Source organism: Eubalaena glacialis, chromosome 3 (genome assembly GCF_028564815.1).
Source record: "Eubalaena glacialis isolate mEubGla1 chromosome 3, mEubGla1.1.hap2.+ XY, whole genome shotgun sequence".
Taxonomy (NCBI): domain Eukaryota; kingdom Metazoa; phylum Chordata; class Mammalia; order Artiodactyla; family Balaenidae; genus Eubalaena; species Eubalaena glacialis.
Genome location: NC_083718.1, coordinates 25,538,961 through 25,558,737, shown reverse-complemented (window position 1 = coordinate 25,558,737; position 19,777 = coordinate 25,538,961). Strand labels below are relative to the sequence as shown.

Here is a 19,777-nt window from a genome sequence, read left to right as displayed (position 1 = left end):
GAAAATATTTGCAAATGAATCAACAGACAAGCGATTAATCTCCAAAATATATAAACAGCTCATGCAGCTTGATATTAAAGAAACAAACAACCCAATCCAAAAATGGGCAGAAGATCTAAATAGACATTTCTCCAAAGAAGACATACAGATGGCCAAGAAGCACATGTAAAGCTGCTCAACATCATTAATTATTAGAGAAATGCAAATCAAAACTACAATGAGGTATCACCTCACACCAGTTAGAATGGGCATCATTAGAAAATCTACAAACAACAAATGCTGGAGAGGGTGTGGAGAAAAGGGAACCCTCTTGCACTGTTGGTGGGAATGTAAACTGATACAGCCACTATGGAGAACAGTATGGAGGTTCCTTAAAAAACTAAAAATAGAATTACCATATGACCCAGCAATCCCACTACTGGGCATATACCCAGAGAAAACCATAATTCAAAAAGACACATGCACCCCAATGTTCATTGCAGCACTATTTACAATAGCCAGGTCATGGAAGCAACCTAAATGCCCATTGACAGACGAATGGATAAAGAAGATGTGGTACATGCATACAGTGGAATATTACTCAGCCATAAAAAGGAATGAAATTGGGTCATTTGTTGAGACATGAAGGGATCTAGAGACTGTCATACAGAGTGAAGTAAGTCAGAAAGAGAAAAAGAAATATCGTATATTAACGCACATACGTGGAACCAAGAAAAATGGTACAGATGAACCGGTTTGCAGGGCAGAAATTGAGAGAGAAATTGAGAAATCTCTACACAGATGTAGAGAACAAACGTATGGACACCAAGGGGGGAAAGCCGCGGGGTGGTGGTGGTGGTGGTGGTGGTGTGCTGTATTGGGCGATTGGGATTGACATGTATACACTGATGTGTATAAAATTGATGACTAATAAGAACCTGCTGTATAAAAAAAAATGTGATCAAATGTATTCTATTGGAAAGAAGCAAAAATAGACCATATTTACTGTCTAAATTATATAATAATTTAATGATATTTAGCATCTATTGCAGATGTATTTATTATTGCAGATTGTATTTGCTTTATCAATGTCTTTGCTTTGGTAAGCATAAAATAAAATCTGAAAAAAAAAAGAAATACGTAGGAACTCACTTTTGTTCTCTGATTAACTTTGTTCCTACGTTCTATTTCTGGGTCACAGATTCAGTATCTTCTCTTATCTGACAATATTAACTATGATGATAATGATTTTTGTTTGCTACCTGCATTACCTTTTGTTTTTTATTTGTTTTAGTCTTTGTGTTTGACCCTGAAGAATTTCCTCAGAAACAAGAAAAAAGAAAAAAAAGAGTATTTTCTTTTTTGAGGTGATAAAAATGTTCTATCAATTAATCTGAACATGGTGATGGTTGCATGTATCCGTGAATATATTAAAAATAATTGAATTATACACCGTAAATGAGTTAAATGTATAGAATGTAAATTATAATTTCAATAAAATCATTTAAAAGATATTGATATTATGGTGAAAAAAACTATAGCAGCTAATATTAAAAGTACTTACTTGTTAAGCATAGTGCTAACTTACAGATCATTTCATCCAGTGTTTGTAACAGTGACCCTGTGAGGTATCAATATCTCCATTTTACACGTAAGGAATTCAAGGCTCAGAGCTTAAAAACGTGAAGGCTACACAGTGGGTAAGTGATAAAGTCAGGTTTTGAACCCAAGTTCATCCGACTTCAAAGGCTCCTGACGGCCTTTTTCTTACAACAAAGGAAGTCTCATAAATTTGGTTCTCTGATCCCACAGTGAAGATAAAGACTGGCTATGAAGTTAGAAAATTGGGCAGGGTCTAGGTCACCAAGGCAGTATAACAGTTGTCCAGGTGTGATCCATAACTCTTTACCTCCAAACCACCTCTTGAATTCATTCTCTTTCCTCCTTGCTACTATTCTAGTCTAAGATAACCAACTTTGGTGGTAGATTTGAATCAAATGCAATCACTTTTAGTGGACCTAAAGGCTGTATAATTATGTAACTGCTTTACTGCCCATTTCTATATCCTTGTTAACTGTTTAAAACTTGCAGTTAGTTTAGTGATATTAAGGTCCAGTGAAAAATACCCCTGGAATAACTTTCAATGTGTTGATGGGTTAGGTCATAAAATGGTTTTATTCCCCTTTTTTTGGACAAAACATTTAATTTACTGATCACAAGTTAATTCTTTGACATTTTCTGCATCAGTTCCCTGAGAAACTATGCCACTTTAGAAACCTTAAATATCTGCTACACTTGAAGTTGTCTAGTTATACATACAAAGTTATCTAATCATGTATCTGCCTGATTGCTAAAATATTTTCTGCAATATAGAGGAATGTCAAGGGACAGGACAGAACTGATACCAACTGAAAATGTGCAAAGCAGTATTTCGTTTTAATGGACAAGAAAAAGCGGCAAATTGTACAAGTGGGAAAAAAGATGTAATATGAAGTCATCATTACACTGTATCCCATTCGGAATTAATTACTGTCAAATAGACCTTTGCATGCCGTTCTAGCATACTCTTATTCAAATCTTACTTATCCTTTATGGTCATCACAAATGCTTCTAGCTCCAGAAGTCTTCAAGTTCTGTGCAGGCAGAATGAACTATACCTGATCTTTCTCTGGGTGCCAAGATGATTTACCTTACCACGGTACATACTGCTATAAATTATTAACATACATAGACGGTACACGGTATCCTCAGTTTCTAGTTCAGCGTTTGAGCCACAACAAACAATCAAAACTCTGCTGAAGGGGTCAATTGTTAACAGTTATCTTAAGATTCAACTACTCCATTGAAAATCAAAGATAGGCCAATTGCTAAAGGTCCCAGAATGAGTATAATCCATAAATTGTTTAACGACTGGTGTTTCTGTAAAGTTCTATAAATACAATTATACATAAAAGCATGTAAAATGCAGAGTTCATTCAGAACTGGCAATTAGTTTGCTTATGATCTATTGTTTCTGAGGGGCAAAAAGTACATTATTAAAAATACATAGCACATGTCTATATTCACCAAACTGCACTGAGTTAAAAAATTATTAACTTGACAATATGTTTTTCTTGTCAATTTTTTTATTGTGCTATTTGCTCAAACGAATGAAATGAAGTGTTTTCTGAATTATGTTTAGATCTTTAAATTACCCATTTAACAAGTTAATTTAAATTTAATATTCAGTAAATGACAAGCAGCTTAAATACAAGTTTGATAATTATTATTAAAAAAATTAATAAAGTGAAAGTCACAGTCAAACTTTCAACAAGGCAATGTAACATTTATCACTAACCTGACTAAAAGGCCGCACTCGTACTGCCACTTTCACACTGTCAATACTTGGCATAGGCATTTTCATCATTTTCCCATTATTCGTATTGTTATTTGGTAGAAAAATAATGTAGAAAGTACACTGCTTATGCTTCACACTGAAACACTGAAAGCTTAGCCAACAGAAGCAGGCTGTTTCTAGACAATCAATTATTAATGGTGCATTCATTACACACTATCAATTACCTGTTATAATTTTACAATACTTATTTATTGATGAATTTTATAGCCCACATCAAGTATCACCACTTAATTGCACACAGTCACATTGCAGAGAACAGTGGTGTTTCTTTTCCTTTTTCCACATTTACTCACACTCTTTACCCATCCTCAATATTCTGTGCCTGAGGTCCTATGAGAATTTGTCATTTAAAAACCTGAATATTAAGGGATTTCTGCGATTCAGCAGCAAGCTCCTTCACAGCAAGAATATTTATAAAATTTGATCAGACTTCTCATTCTATGAATATCGGGCACATACAAGGTGCACTGAATAGCCACGAAACAGATGTATTTTACATTTCCTTTCTGACTACTCAAACCCTTTTAAGAAGTTGCTAGTGAGCAGTGAACCGGTCAGTCTAACCTGGATAATCAGTCTCTGAATAATTAAGAGACTTTAAGGATAACAGCCTTTAAGCTTGCTGAACAAGAAATGCCAACATTATATTTAACCAATGCATTACTTGGAAAATTACTAATTTGAGGTAGAATGCACAAAATATGTTAAACTACAAAAAAGTGGCAAAATTACATGCCCATAATTCAATTTCAACACAGTAACAGCCTTCCCAATTTATGATTAGAAATCTTAATCACAGAAGCAAAGTGCATACATTATAAAACAGCAACTTAAAAAAAACAGTTCAATCATCTTCATTTTAAAATTGGTCTAATACTTTTAACCATAGAGAAAGAAAATGGAACCAATACCTACTAGCATATAAAATCATTATTAAAACAGAAATCCCCTCTCAAAAATCTAACAGACACACAGACTACTGTGAAGTATACACTTTATTTAACATTCCAATAATAAGCCATATTTACATATTATATAAATGTATGAAGTCTTAATATAAAATAGAAAAAACTGCCTGGACTAAAAGAATCACACTCCATATGGAGTTACTTTACTTGTTGAAGACATTCTGTTTACAAAAATTTACAATAATTTATATAAATTATTTTCTTCCAAATTAGATGATTTTTAATAATCCACACAATTCTGATGACTTTACAAATAGGTGTACATTAAAAACTGGAAAAAAATTACAGCATTTTTCTGCGTACAACTTGCTTTGGAAAAGAAGACAATTTCTTCCTGCTCCTTCCAAGACTTTTTCCTGTTACTTCTACAGTCTTTCTTGGTTTGCTCTTTACTCCATCAATTGGGCTTGCCAAGGGGGAAATCAGCTTAATTTCTACTGGAGGAGGTGACCAACTTTCTTTTTCTGTGTTTCTGAAATAAAGATTTAAGTAACAATAAATATGTTATAATATAAAATGTAATTGGCTTCCCAATATATTGAAAGAAATCTTAGGGATTAGTCTTTTCTAGTGCTTTATTTTATAAAGGAGAAGTGAAATAAAACTTTAGTCAAATAAACTAATCAGAGGCAGAGTTAAGGTTTCACATGACAGAAATTTTCTTTATGATTGGGATACTCAAAACAATTACTGCTGAATTTTCATTTAAATGTTTCATATGTATTAATAAATACTGCTGGGTTACAAGGAGGGGTCAAGTACCAGTGGCCAGTCCATGGAATGAGAGCCCAGCAGGCCCATAATGAGATGTATGAGAAATGGCAATTCCCAAATACCAGCAATTAGCAACTGTGTATATATTTTCATAATACGAAGTAGTTTTCCACATATACACAAAGCCAATTTATATGTAGTGTTATTATAGTCAAAAGCTCTTGTTAAATCAGTTTTTAAAGTAAGATAAAATGGATTATTTTGTACTTTTATGAAATTCAACTTAAGCAAAATATATCTGAAATGGAGTAATTTCCCCATGGATGAAATTTTAATTGCTAATAGTGAAATAATCACAGGATTTTAAAAAGTTTTTAACGATTTTTACTGATAGTCATCTATCTTTACAAAGGAAAAGGTGAAACATCCCACTCCCCTCCCCCAGCTCATTGTAAAAACAAAGATTCAGTGGGTATTCAACTACCCCCACCCTACTACCCTTTTTTTCTTTTTAATTAATTTTTATTGGAGTATAGTTGCTTTACAATGTTGTGTTAGCTTCTACTGCAGAGCAAAATAAATCAGCCATACATATACATATATCCCCTCCATTTAAGACACTACAGTGCATTAAGTAGAGTTCCTTGTACTATACAGTATGTTGCCATCAGTTGTCTATTTTATACGTAGTATCAGTAGTGTATATGTGTCAATCCCAATCTCCCAATTCCTCCCACTCCCCCCCTTTCCCCCTTGGTGTCCATACATTTGTTCTCTACGTCTGTGTCTCTATTTCTGCTTGGCAATTAAGGTCATCTATATCATTTTCCTAGATTCCACATACATGCGTTAATATACGATATTTGTTTTTCTCTTTCTGACTTACTTCACTCTGTATGACAGACTCCAGGTCCATCCACCTCACTACAAATAACTCAATTTCATTTCTTTTTATGGCTGAGTACTATTCTGTTGTATATATGTACCACATCTTCTTTATCCATTCCTCTGTTGATGGGCATTTAGGTTGCCTCCATGACCTGCCTATTGTAAATAGTGCTGCAATGAACATTGGGGTGCATGTGTCTTTTTGAATTATGGTTTTCTCTGGGTATATGGCCCAGTAGTGGGATTGCTGGGTCATATGTAGTTCTTTCTTAGTTTTTTAATGAACCTCCACACCATTTTCCATAGTGGCTGTATCAATTTACATTCCCACCAACAGTGTAAGAGGGTTCCCTTTTCTCCACACCCTCTCCAGCATTTATTGTTTGTAGGTTTTTTGATGACGGCCATTCTGACTGGTGTGAGGTGATACCCTTCTTTAAAAAGGATGAATGAATGGGCTTTCATGCTATATAAGAAAGCCACCTTCTGCAGTGAAATCTAACAACTACACAGAGCCAGTGCATATAAATGCCCCTAAAAATTACCCTTTTCTGATGAGCTTAATTTCTCTTTTTAAGTTGAGTCTTCTCTAATTTTAAGAAACAAAACAGAAAAAAAATAACAGCATAGAAGAAGTCTTACTTGCTTGATTGTTTTGTTTTTGCAGTCCTGGTTCTTTTCACTTGTTGCTTTCCCACAGTTTCAACTGATTGAGCATCATCTTCCTATGGGTTAAAAATTTTAAAAGATGAATCTTAAGTAATTAAACAATTGAAATCTAAACTAAAAAGTTCCATCCTGAGTCAAGGAATATAGGCAGACAGTGCTAAATGAATTTAAACTTAACAAATATCAAATGGACTCCTTATATTTTTTGGTAGAAACCTTGGTCATCTAGGACAGCTCATTATCCCTTATCCCCACACATTCAGTTATCTCCAAGTCTTATCAACTTTACTCTGGAATGTTTCCATTGTCCCCTGCCCTTTTGTTCTATTGACTCTGTCCAAATCCAGGCTCTCAAGGCATAAGAATTAGGCCACCAGTGACCATTTTTCCTCCCTAGAATTCCCTTTTCACCGAAACTACTTAAAGCATGCACATGGCTATTTGCTAGTTTGTGAACAGCCCCACCCCCTTCCTCATGCATTGCCAGGCTCCTGCGCCTTTGCATCTGCTGTCTTCTCTTCCAGCAATGCCCGTCTCCTTTACCTACAGGGTCTACAGGGTTATCTGGGTATAAATGATTCTTATCATGCTGTGAAATAATTATCTGTATTTTTGCCTCTTGAATTAAACTGAACTCCTGAAAAACAAGGAATCTGCCTGAATTATTTTTGTGCCTTTTTCCTTGCATAGTAACTGGCTCACAGCAGATAATTCAAGACATGCTTATGAATTAAGACTGGTAAATATAAGGGTCTCATGCTCACATTCAATCCCTGAACTATTTTTATTTTAGAGTTACATGCAACTAGTCAGCTCTGAAACACTCTCTCTCCAAGTGTGGTCTGTGGATGACACTCCAGGGGGTCAGGGACCTACATTTTAAATAAATACATCCAGATAATTATGGTGGGACACTACAATTTAAAAACCCTTCCCCTAATAGGTAATTTAAACTGCAGCTGCCAATAATAAACCATGAGTAACATACCAATCTGTCTTAAAGGCAGTATCCCCAAAAGTGCAGAAAAGACAATTTTGGACTTATAGTATAAATGTCTGCTCTTTTTTAAAGAAGTTTATCTAGGAAGCATTGCTTAAAAAAATAAAAAGCATGTTTAAATACACAAATAAAATCATGCATTTCTTACCAGTTCATCTACAAGTTTGGATGTATTAGATGTGTTTTTCCGCCTGGTCCTTAAAGTAGGAGGTGAGAAGACAAATTGAGAAGATAAATCCGAAACTAATTCTTGCAGCTGCACAGGAGCCTCTATTTTTTTAGCTAAAGAAAGGTAGAAAGAAAGAACAAAACACTGTATATCTATTTATATATATATCTATTTTATATATATAGACATATAAATTCAACTTGCAACAAAAAGCAAGATCTGTGAAGTGCAGTTAAGGGCAATAACGCAAAGCACAATAAAAAGAGGTATGGCATATTTGAAGGTTTGAAATATGGTATGGCAAAATGAAGGTTTGTGGCAAGTCTATCTGTGCCATTTTTCCAATAGCATTTGTTCACTTCATGTCTCTGTGTCACATTTTTGGTAATTCTCCCAATATTTCAAACTTTCTCATTATTATTATATTTGTTACAGTAATCAGTGATCTTTGATGTTACTATCGCAAAAAGATTAGGCTCGCTTAAAGCTCAGATGATGGTTAGCATTTTTTAGCAATAAAGTATTTTATAATTAAAGTATGAACATTTTAAAAATACTATTGCACACTTAAAAGACTACAGTATAGTGTAAACGTAACTTTTACATGCACTGAGAAACCAAAAAATTTGCATGACCTGTTTTATCGTGATATTTGCTTTACTGTGATAGTAAGGAACCTAATCTGCAAATATCTCCCAGGTATGCCTGCCCTGTGTAACCTGAGCTACTTTGCTTCATAATTCCTACTTTTCCAGAGGCAAGGTTTTTATTTTAAAAAGCAATTTTATTTACAAAGAAGAGACTCAAACCCTCTTTCCTTTCAGCTTATTCTGAGCCAGTTGTTCCATGCAAGGGGAACAACAGAAAAGTCCACAGCATAAAAGAAAAAAAGCAAGCAGAGAAAGTAACAATATAGAAAAACAGGCCGATAGGAAGATTTTCCATAGACAAATAAAAATGGTTTAATTAAGAATTACTTGAAAGTATGTAATTAAAAATATTTATCACACACTTCATCTCAGATTTTTTCCCTGTTTTTTACTATAGGGTCTCCATATTAATGGCAGTTAGCAATGTAATTATGGAAGTGGCATGGTGCAGTTGAACCAGTCTGCCAGAAATTAAATCCTAGCTTCTGGATTTATTAGCTGTGGGACAAAAAGCAAGTTACCTAAACCTCTCTGTGCCTCAGTTTCTATAAAATGAGATTCAAAATGGCACCTTTAAAGTTACTGTGGAGATTAAAGATTAGAATAATGTTAGTGCTTTATGGCTGTTTGCATGTTATAATGTTATTATTTCAAGAATATAATTTACAAATCTTTGGAATAAAATTCCCAAATTATAGTTCAATGATATTTCACCTACTGGGACAATCAAGAGTTCTATAAGATGTCAAATTCTGTAAAGCATGTGATTTTTAACAAAAGAAAAAAGAGGGGTGAGGGTCAGAAATAAAAGTCATCTCCTCTCCCAGCTGATAAGTAGCATAAGTGGCACTGGTGGTTAACTCCTCTCTTTTGCAGTTAAGATACAGACAAACAAATCTATGCTCTATGAAAATGACACATTCTATTTTTCTTTTTCCAGGCTACCAGGAACAACAGCTTCTTTGGCTTTTCAAAGACCAGCTCATATTTTTCACCTACAGTTCCCCACTGCACCCAAAGGAATAAAGAAGGAAATACAAAAATACATTATCACGTGTAAAAATGTTCAGCCCCACCATTCCTTCCATACGCTTCTATTAGCCAGACAAGACTTTATTATACTTTCAATTCCTTGCGTACTTCGGTAAGCTTCCTGAGGGTAAGTTTTGGTGGCCAGTGCTACTTAAGGCCTAAGAAGTTCGAAAGTCCTATAGATTCAAACCCAATAATGTACTGGTAAACAGCTTTCTGGGAAGGAAAAGACAACAACAACAAAAAAACCCACAACTCTGATTTATAGCATTTGCTTATTTCTGTGCTATAAATGTTCCATGGCTGGCTCACAAAATTCCTGAATATTTAACAATTGGCTCTCATTAGCCAGCAGGAATCGGCTCCAAGACATCACTATTTATTCATTACCTGGGTGATGTGGGTGCTCAGTTTCACTGAATTTCAATTTCCTCATTGTGGAAAGAAGGAATAATAGTACCTGTACTACACTGGGTTATACTGAGAATCAAATGAACTGGTGAATGTATACCCTAGTATAGCCTCAGGTATACAGCAAACCCTTCTTAAATATCTGCTGCTGAGTAATGGAATTTGAGAAAATCTATTGAAATGTAAAGCTTTACATTCTTTTTAGTTAGTGACTCTACGATATGTTTCTTTGACATGTTTCAATTAAATAGAGGATGGCCTCCAGCTTTCTAATCATATAATATTTCTGTATCCACTCTTCTCTGTACCTCCCACCCCTCCCTGAAGGAGTTTTTTTTTTTAAAAATGCAAGTTAAATAGGCACAAGGGACAGAAGGTAAGAGTGTAGAAACTATAATCTGAGGGCAAAATAAGAAAGGAAACTAACGATGGTGTTAATTGCTTTGTTAAAGTAGTGAACACTCAATACTCACAAGAACCCTATGTAGTAGGCATTATTACCCACATTGTAAAGATGAGAAAACAAGATTCAGAAAGGTTAAATGATTTTCTGCCCAGCTAGTAAGTGGCAGAAGTGAGAAATCTCAGTCCCAAATTTCTTATCACCTCTAACCTCATACTAGAAGGTGCTTATTGTTAATACCAGAAAATCTGAAGACAATTCAAATACCTGGCAGGAGAACGCTTGAGTGATCTGCGGCACATAAGTGAGATGAAATGCCACACGTGGACTCTATCAATGTGTAAAAAACAAACAAAAAAAATACAAAACCACGAACACTCAGGGTTTTGAGGAAAAATGCTCAAGAAATAAGTAGGAGGTGGGGGGAGCAGTATATATATCTATACACAAACCGTAGTTTGTTGGGTTTTATAAAAAACAAACTATATATTCAACTAGAAGGATATAAAAGAAAATGTGAACAGTGGTTACTGGTCCTCTAGTTGACTAGATTAAATACTTTTAATTTCTAATTTTCTGTGGCAGGCATATATTATTTTTATTACAGAAAAAAGTTATAGGTAACATGTATACAGATGACGACTATGTAAAGATAACAAATACCAGAATTATTGGGATGTTTGGCTATGCTCTACCAAAAGAACCCCCAAATTTTGCGTTTACTATACTCTAAAAGTCATTAGAAAAGTATAAAAGAATTGTTAATGACATTCTTCTACCACTCACTGTTCTTTTTCATTTTAACTTTTATCTAAAATAGCAGCTTACTAAAGTCAGCTAAAATCTCACATTTGGTCATTTCATTTTCCTCCATGCCAAGTATAAGCATAACCACACTTTCCCAACAGCATGAAGAAACTGGATTATACAGTACTACCAAAATCTCCCATAACTACAGATCATTTTTTGGTCAAATGATCAATTCTATGGCAAAGGGCCCTTTCCTGGGCTTGTGCTATGTAAATATAACAACTGGACTTCATGAATACAATATACTTAAAGAGGTTTTTACACAGTGAATGTTGAAGGCAGAAAATTTCAGTTTGCAGATTTTTAAATGACTTATCTTTCTCTTGTCCTTCCCCAGGTCAGGAAGCAACTGTATAGGATGTTCACTAACGCATTTAAAAATGCATGCAACAGTTTAATAAAAAAGTTTAGTAGAACAACAAAGACACCTACTTCACTTACAAGTCCCTAATCTTCATCAGCACCTTTTTAGACCTTTTTCCTTAATTGTCTCCCTCACTGAATTCCCCCCCACAAGAAATCTTAATAGCACAGATAATACTGTATACCTGTTTATGTACTTTATGTATATCTCTGCTTTATACATAAAAAAGAGTAAGATATTTTCACCCTTTTGGGAGAGACATCACTCCTGTTGAGAAGGTATGAACTATACCAACCAAACAGTACAATCATTAGCTCATTTATCGTCAGTGAGGGAGGTTGGGCATGTAGCCTTGCCAGTTCATAGACAATAGGGAATATGGATTTAAATAATTTCTGTATTGTAATCAATAGAATTCTACTGCTGTTTCCCTTCAAAACAATTTGAAGTTGTGGACACCAGCTGGGATATGAGCCAAAAATGATGGTTCTATCTGGGGAGAAACCAAAATTAAGTCACATGATATAAGGGCAGAATGAAGAGAAATAATACTATTCTAAAAAATTAAACCTATGTCAAGTGAATTATAGGATTTAAAAAGTCATGGTGGGGCTTCCCTGGTGGTGCAGTGGTTAGGAATCCGCCTGCCAATGCAGGGGACACGGGTTCGTACCCCGTTCCGGGAAGATCCCACATGCCGCGGAGCGGCTAGGCCCGTGAGCCACAACTACTGAGCCTGCGCGTCTGGAGCCTGTGCTCCGCAACGGGAGAGGCCGCGACAATGAGAGGCCCGCGCACCACGATGAAGAGTGGCCCCCGCTCGCCGCAACTGGAGAAAGCCCTCGCACAGAAACGAAGACCCAACACAGCCAAAAATAAATAAATAAATAAATAAATAAATAAATAAATTAAAAAAAAAAAAGTCATGGTGAAACAGAAATTCTTGAATCTAAAAATAAACTTTAAAATATAAAATATTTAAATTTTACTATCAAAAGATCAAAATTGGTTTTTGTTTATGTTTTTTGAAGGGGGAGGAATTCCCTGTAACTACAAATCAGTTTTAGAAGAAATAATCCGTTAGTGCCTTAACACAAAATCTAATCATGTTTGAACCAACAGAATTTTTTTTAAACTGAAGACTTTGAATGAGATGAAAATTATGCTTTGAAAAGAAATAAAAGTACCTTTCTCTTTCCTTGGAACCTTTGACACAGGAGGAGAAAATAAAAAAGACTCATTTTTTGGTTCAGAAAGGTCCGGCAACAAGATGGCCTTGCTAGATCTAGTCCTTGTGCTACGGGAAGATTTAGTCAAAGCAACTGTGGCAAGCAATTTTTCTTCTTGGTCATTCGGTTCTTTGTCTGTCATTTCTTCATCTATGCATTTTTCTGATATTGAGCGTAATAAACGTTTTTGGCTTTGGTTTTCAGTCCTTTTTGTAAGCTTCTTCTTAGAGCTCATCGCTGTAACAAGTTCCTCATTTGGCACTAAAACTGATTTTTCTAAAGCTGGTTTTCCAACATCAGTATTTTCACTTTTAGCTGGGGTGTTTCTTGTAGATCTCCTTTGGATGCTGAGACCTTCTCTCTTCTTGAGACTTCTTGCTTCCTTAACAGCCTTAGATTCTACATCTTCAGATGGATTAATTTTTCTTGGTCTACCACGTTTCCTAGGTGTAGCAGGAGTATCAAATTCTGCTTGAAGAGTCAACTGGGATGAACCAAGTTTGGAATCTTCTATTACATCTGATGCACTAACTTCTTTCTTTTTAACCCTTTTACTATGTTGAATAGGCAGTTGCTCTTCAATGGACTCCCCATCTTGTTTATATCCTGTATTTTTAGAAGTTTCCAAATTAGCACTTCTCAATTTCCTGGTACTTCTGCTAGGACTTGCTACTTTACTGATTTTCAGATCATTTATAACTTCAACACTTTCCTGATTTTCCACAGATTTTTTAATTCGTTTAGGAGTCCTTTTTGTAACAGATGAAAGCTTAACTTCTTTTCTAAAAGAAGTTTCTTCAGTTGCTGGTTCCAACAGCTGAGATGATTTTAACCTTCTTAATTCCCTACCTGGAGTAACCTGTAATTCTTGTTCCACAGAATTACTATTTTCTAAAATGTCTTGATTAATTTCTTTTTTTCTCCTTCCTCTCCTAGGAGTAACAGAATTTTGAGGTATTTGCTGGTTATGAGATATTCCTTTATCATCAGAACAGGCACTTTCAAAAGCCCCCGAAATGTCTTTTGTTTTCCTAGTTTTCTTCGTAACTGAAAGTCCCAGCATCTCAGGAGTAGCAACATCTGCTGACTCTTCCTGTTGTGCCGATTTGACATTCAGGTTTTGGACACGTCCTCTGTTGCGAGTTCTGGAGGAAATCATGTCATTAACCTCGCTGACATTTATAGTCACCGTACTTGTTTCCTGAACAGTCTTAAATGTAGATTTGGCTAACTTGGTGGAACACATTACCTTTTGGCTTATTAAAGGTATGTTTTCTTGAATGGACTGTTCCATTGTATCTGAAGTAATTTCTTTACTTCTTGTGTCTTTAATTACATCTAATAAATTTTCTGCGATTGCTACTTTAATTGGTTCAGGCACATATGGTAATGTCTCTACCCTTTGGGACTCCTGATCACTAGTTATGACAGATGGCAAATTTGCAACATGTCCGTGATTATCATTTTCCCCACTGTATACATGTTTTTCCTCAGTGGCTGCATTAGCTGCTTTAGCTAGCACATTAGATGCTGCAGAATCACCTGTCTCTACTTCTCCTTCTTCACCTTCCAAAATCAAGGTAAAGTTGCTCTGTGGCACAAAAAGTTCCCCATCTACTTCAGCAATGTCACACTCAGCAGAGTCTTTGTTATCAGGTAAGTCACAAAACTGTTGCTCAATGGTATCAAAATTGTATCGAAGCTTAAGAGTTCCTGAGGGATACAACTCATTAAATGAAAGACTCCTAGCCTCTTGTCCTGAATCTTGAACTTCAAGCTTTTCATGTTCAATTACCTAAAATGAATTAAAGATAAGAGACTGTTAATGTATACATTTATTTTAACCTAAAGCATAAATTTTTTTCATGACCACCTCTCCCTTGGTGTATGAATTGTTAAACATAAACTACATTTGATATGGTATATACTTATGGGTTTACTTTATAAAATATCCATTTAAGCAATCAGACTTTCTCACTCAGTCAAAATAACTAGATAGAAAAAGATTGAGATTCTGAATGGAATTAAAAGTACAATTCTACATTTCCCTGGCTAAAAAAAGACAGTCTTAACAAAACCTTAAAAATTATTATGATGCCAACAGTTGTGATAATTAAGGACTTATTCTATTCTCACCCAAGGAAAGAAAAATTAACCGGAGAAAAAGAAACAACCCCCAAACTGTGTTTTAATGATAATCCCCAAATTACCTAACTAACCACACTTTTTCTAAACAGCATGATCCCCGTAAGGTTGAAGAAGAATTCACCTACATAAGCTCCCTTGGGCTAGACTCAATCCTCTTCCCTTTGCTGGGGCTGCATAAACCATGAAATTCCTAAGGCTTTCAAGTTCAGTACCTCTCTTGCAAGGGTTTGGTGGAAGAAGGAATGCTCCTTGCATTTACCTTTTGGTAAGGGAAGGGGAGAAAAAGGAGGAGGCAGAAAGTAACAGAGAGATCTCCTGACCAAGAAGGTAGAACATTACCACCCACCTAAACAATGACATTTTCCCACTCCCCAAACATTCAGTGAAATGAAAGACTGGAAATACCCAGAAATGAGGATTCCCATTTACACCATGCCCACAAATTGTGTTAGCTCCCCAGCTGAAGGAACAGGGACTTTATCCATCTAACTCACAGTGAGAATACTCATGAAATTGAATATGGATAACCATGACATTTCTATGAGTTAAGCCTCCCAAGTATTATACAATCACATCTCTATAAATAATTAGAAGAGGTGATTTTTCTTCATCTTAAATTCATGTATCATATAAAAGTTGCCTGTTGATAATAAAAGAGATTTGGTGGAATTTTAGGAAATGTAAGTCATATTAAATACCAAAAAAACCCCCCACACACAAAAAAGCCCCCACCTTTCTGGAGTGTCTAAGAAGTTAACCCCCAGCCAGCAGAACAGCATTTTCCCACAAGTATGAATGGGGGGGTGGTGGGGTGGTGGGTGGGAAAGAACCCTAGTTAACTGTACTCAATTATTCTCAAATATACGCTCTGGATAGTTTCGATGTCATACATGTCTCTAGAGTAACCATTATCTGTTTTCTTACGGCTAAAAGAACTTTCATTTGAGCCGGATACTGAGCAAAAATTAAATTATTAAAATTGTGACTTCTTTAACATAGCCTTTTGGTTTTCATGAAAAACAATTTCTTACTTAAAGGATGTGCTCTATAATTCCACAATATATTTATATACTTTTTTGAACACAGATTTTTATAAAGAGGTTTTCATATAGCAGTCAAATAAATGAATACATTAGATTTGAACTATGGTTTGAAACCTAACTAAACCAAAACTGAAAGACTGACAAAGAAATAAAAAATTATTTTTTTTACATGAATTTCTTGGGTATCAGGAGAATCATCAGAAACTGGAGGCTTTTCTTCTGGTAAGTCAACACTTGCTTTTAGTACATCAACTTCTATTTCATGATCTTCTTTTAAGTTCAGTGCTGTTTCCTGGTCAAGCCTACGTTCAGAGATAATAGGGCCTTCAGAGATAACAAGCCCAGAGCTTCCACTATCACCAAGAACATCAGCCATAGCTGAAAGAAAAATGAGAGTTAATCTTCCATATTTTAAGCTGAAAACAAAAAAAGATATATACACAACTGGGGAAGCAAACAGAAGGGAAAAGGCTGCATTGCACTTAATGTTTCCTTGAAAAACTGTCATAGTGCCAAAAAATTTCTAACATCTTAAAAGAGGAAAAGCCTATGAGGATTTACATATCACTCCTGTTTCATCAGTATCCAATCACTCAGTTTAAAGAATACATATTTGCTTTCCACAAAAATAAAACACAGAAGATAAATTTTACATTTAAAAATGACAACTTTGGTTTTTCTCAACTAGAATATAATTCTTGCCCTTACTGTGAAACTTCAATATGATGATAAACTGCTCTGAGGAGCTCAGATGTTTGTTCCTTATTAATCTGAAAATTATGTTCACCAGGTGACTACTAGACAACCAGCTATCCTTGTTGAGCCATTACAGAGTTACATGAGGGACATGCAATCTGGGCTTTGATCTGGCTGTGAAAAGGACTAGATATTTCCCTTTTGGCAGAAAGCATCCAAATGGCCACATATTCTACCACTTAAATAAACTGGGGTGGGGGGGATCATAAAGAAAAATTTCTCCTTATCTTTCACCTTCCTCTTTAAACAACCTTTATTGGCAAAAACAATAAAATATTAAAAATCTGTGCATACTCCTTGACCCAGCAAGGCCATGTTTAGGAATCTGCTCAAAAGAAACACTGACACAGACTGTGCAAAGATGCATACACAATAATATTCATTGCAGAAATGAGACAGCAAAACAAACAAAAATGGTCATCAGCTCAAATTGTTCACCAATCAGCAATTAGTTAAGCATACCACAGAACATCCATACTATGAAATACTATTACAGCCACTAAAAAGAACAGAATTAATCTGTGTTAATGACATGGGAAAATATCTTAAATATACTGTTAAGTGAAAAAGAAAGTTGTTTTTGATTATAATAAATTTAATTGTTAATAATTTATAATAGCTAACATTTATTGAGCTTTTATTAACAGTGAAAGCTATTAAATTTTATAGACAAAGAAACAGAGGTATAGCTCATAGTCTTATACATAGTAAGTGCAGAACAGGGTTATGAACCCAAGCAGTCTGTTTAAATCCTTGGTATTCTCTATCCACCGCACTTACCTCCTCTTTCAACATATTGGGGAAAAATGCACTCAGGGAAAAGACACTTTCTGAATAATAGATTCTTAAACTGGGTAACTGGGTTATGGGGATTTTTACTTTATATGTGAGACTATGATTTCCTGATTATTTTACAGTAAATATATATTACATTCTTAATGGGGGGCGGGGTGGGGGAGAACAGGTCTACTCAAGCTTGTCCTAAGCCCTATTCATAATTTGACAGGCAGAAGGATATAACGGTTAAGAGCGTGAGCTCTAGAGTCAGACAGTGTCAACGTCATATGTGAAATGCTTAGACAAGTTCTAGACACAGGCATTCAAGGTGTCTGCTTTCCCTAAACCCAACTGTGAGTTCAATGAAGAAAATATATCTTCCTCATCTCTGTATAGCCAGGGTCTAACTGAGAGGAGGCACTCAAAAAAAAAAAAAAACAAAACAAATTCCATGTATCTGTTCATTTTCCCTGGAGCAAATTCAGTCATTTGAGATTATTTTCTAATAATAATAAGCCAATCTTGGCTATATGTTACCACAAACACAGAATAAATATGGAAGTTTCCCTGTATATATAACTGAATCTCAGAAGATCAAAAAGCAGGTGTGTAGCCTGGCTGGGGACTGGTAATTTACTTTGCTCTTCTTTAAATATGTCCACAAAAACCATTCTAAGACTTCCACTATGAGAACCATAGAGTGTTTTATAAGCAACCCACTGTTTGGTAGCTGACACACCTCCTCAGAATTCTATTTTTAGCTGGGGAAACAACTGGAGAATAACTGAGATAAGAAAGTCTGATTATCCAGATTCTTTTGTCCTAAGAATAGAACACTCTTTAGACACAACACTAAAATGAAATAATTCTAAAGTCAAAATAATACATACATTTATTGTTACCTGCTCTAATTGTAGAGGTACAGGTTTCAACAGATACTAGTCCTTCGTCTAAAACAGGTACCTTGGACTTCGGGGTGAGGATTTTCCTTTAGAAATAGAAATATATACTTTAGTGTGTAAGAAGATTTCATCTGCTCTAACCTGCTTTACCCAATTCTTACTTTTCATTTTGTTCATGAAAACTGAGGTTCAGAGAAAATACCATGCAACTTCATCCAGAATAATACTAAATAATTTACAAGTGAATTTAGAAACAAGTAATGCTGTATTTGTTTTTCCTATTTTCTAATTTTTTGTTGTTGAATACAATGGCATGACCTTAAACTACAAATAAAATGATTTTAAAATGCTGGTCAGTATAAATTACACTTAGGCCAATTTTTAATGATCTGTGGCCACATTCTTCAAATAAATCTATCAAATATTATGGACATTTCCCCCTTATACTCAGTAGAATCAGATTCAATATTTTAATGCTAACTGGAAAGCACATGATAAATGACTCAAAATCAGAGACCAGTGTGACCTGCATTAATCCACTTGATAAGTGTTCTGGAAAGATGTTGACAGTGGTCCCTTTCTATTCTGAGCTGGCCTTTCCCTAAAGCCAACTAAAGCATGCTGATTTTTTAAACTGGACAAACTGTAAAGTAAATTCAAGAAAAAGTATGTAATTGGAATATACACACATTTATTTGTAGGTGTATTTGTAAGACTTACCTCAATCACAATATTTATAGTAAGGATAACTAAGAACCCACAACCAAATAAGTTTACATTTAAAAAGGAACTAGCTTGCCAAGGATGGTGAATATTCACCTAGATTGTTACTGATGACCACAAAGTTTCTGGTCAAGTGAATGCTCTTTTGGTTTGCCATTGTTGTAATTATCCATCAAACCCATTAAAATAAATATTAGTTTTCATTAAAATTTTAAAAACCTTAGAATTAAACAACAAAACAATCTTGATAATCCTTTTGTACTGTTTCTCCCTCTTTTTCCATGAAGGCCTGGCAAAGATCACAGTTAATCAGGATTTCTCTTCTCAGAAGTGAAGCATCTGATTGAGTTCAATGTATGAGAGGTGACTATTATGATACTGATTTTTGTGGGTGGTTTGTGAAGTCACTCTCAAGACTCATAAAGTAATGAACCATTTACAACGCCTTAAATTATCACATTTTATGTGGGCTAATCTTAGTAAATTACCCTTACTACTTCTTGATAACTGAAGCTGCAACTTTTTTGGTATTCTCTACCACAGCGGTCCCCAACCTTTTTGGCACCAGGGACCAGTTTCGTGGAAGACAATTTTTCCACGGATGAGGGGGGATGGTTCAGGCAGTAATGTGAGCGATGGGGAGCGACAGATGAAGCTTCACTTGCTCGCCCACCACTCACCTCCTGCTGTGCGGCCCGGTTCCTAACCAGTACCGGTCCGCAGCCCGGGGGTTGGAGACCCCTGC

The 19,777-nt window shown here is 35.3% G+C and overlaps 2 protein-coding genes across 3 annotated transcripts in view; both read right to left on the bottom strand.

Annotated features, from left to right (window-relative positions):
* Window positions 1-3,385, bottom strand: part of LOC133086933 (kinesin-like protein KIF28P) — a 75,630-nt gene extending 72,245 nt beyond the window's left edge. The window contains exon 1 of the mRNA XM_061183696.1: window positions 3,317-3,385. Coding sequence (XP_061039679.1) covers window positions 3,317-3,385 — 69 coding nt within the window. The remainder of the gene's footprint in view (window positions 1-3,316) is intronic.
* A 926-nt stretch (window positions 3,386-4,311) lies between these two features.
* AHCTF1 (AT-hook containing transcription factor 1) overlaps window positions 4,312-19,777 on the bottom strand; it is an 81,227-nt gene continuing 65,761 nt past the window's right edge. The window contains exons 31-36 of one of the 2 annotated variants that reach the window (XM_061187372.1): window positions 18,298-18,395; window positions 16,044-16,252; window positions 12,642-14,478; window positions 7,764-7,897; window positions 6,589-6,671; window positions 4,312-4,816 (exon numbers count right to left, since the gene is read on the bottom strand). In XM_061187372.1, coding sequence (XP_061043355.1) covers window positions 4,627-4,816; window positions 6,589-6,671; window positions 7,764-7,897; window positions 12,642-14,478; window positions 16,044-16,252; window positions 18,298-18,395 — 2,551 coding nt within the window. In that variant the 3' untranslated portion in view covers window positions 4,312-4,626. The remainder of the gene's footprint in view (window positions 4,817-6,588; window positions 6,672-7,763; window positions 7,898-12,641; window positions 14,479-16,043; window positions 16,253-18,297; window positions 18,396-19,777) is intronic. The other variant, XM_061187373.1, reaches the window with a different exon arrangement.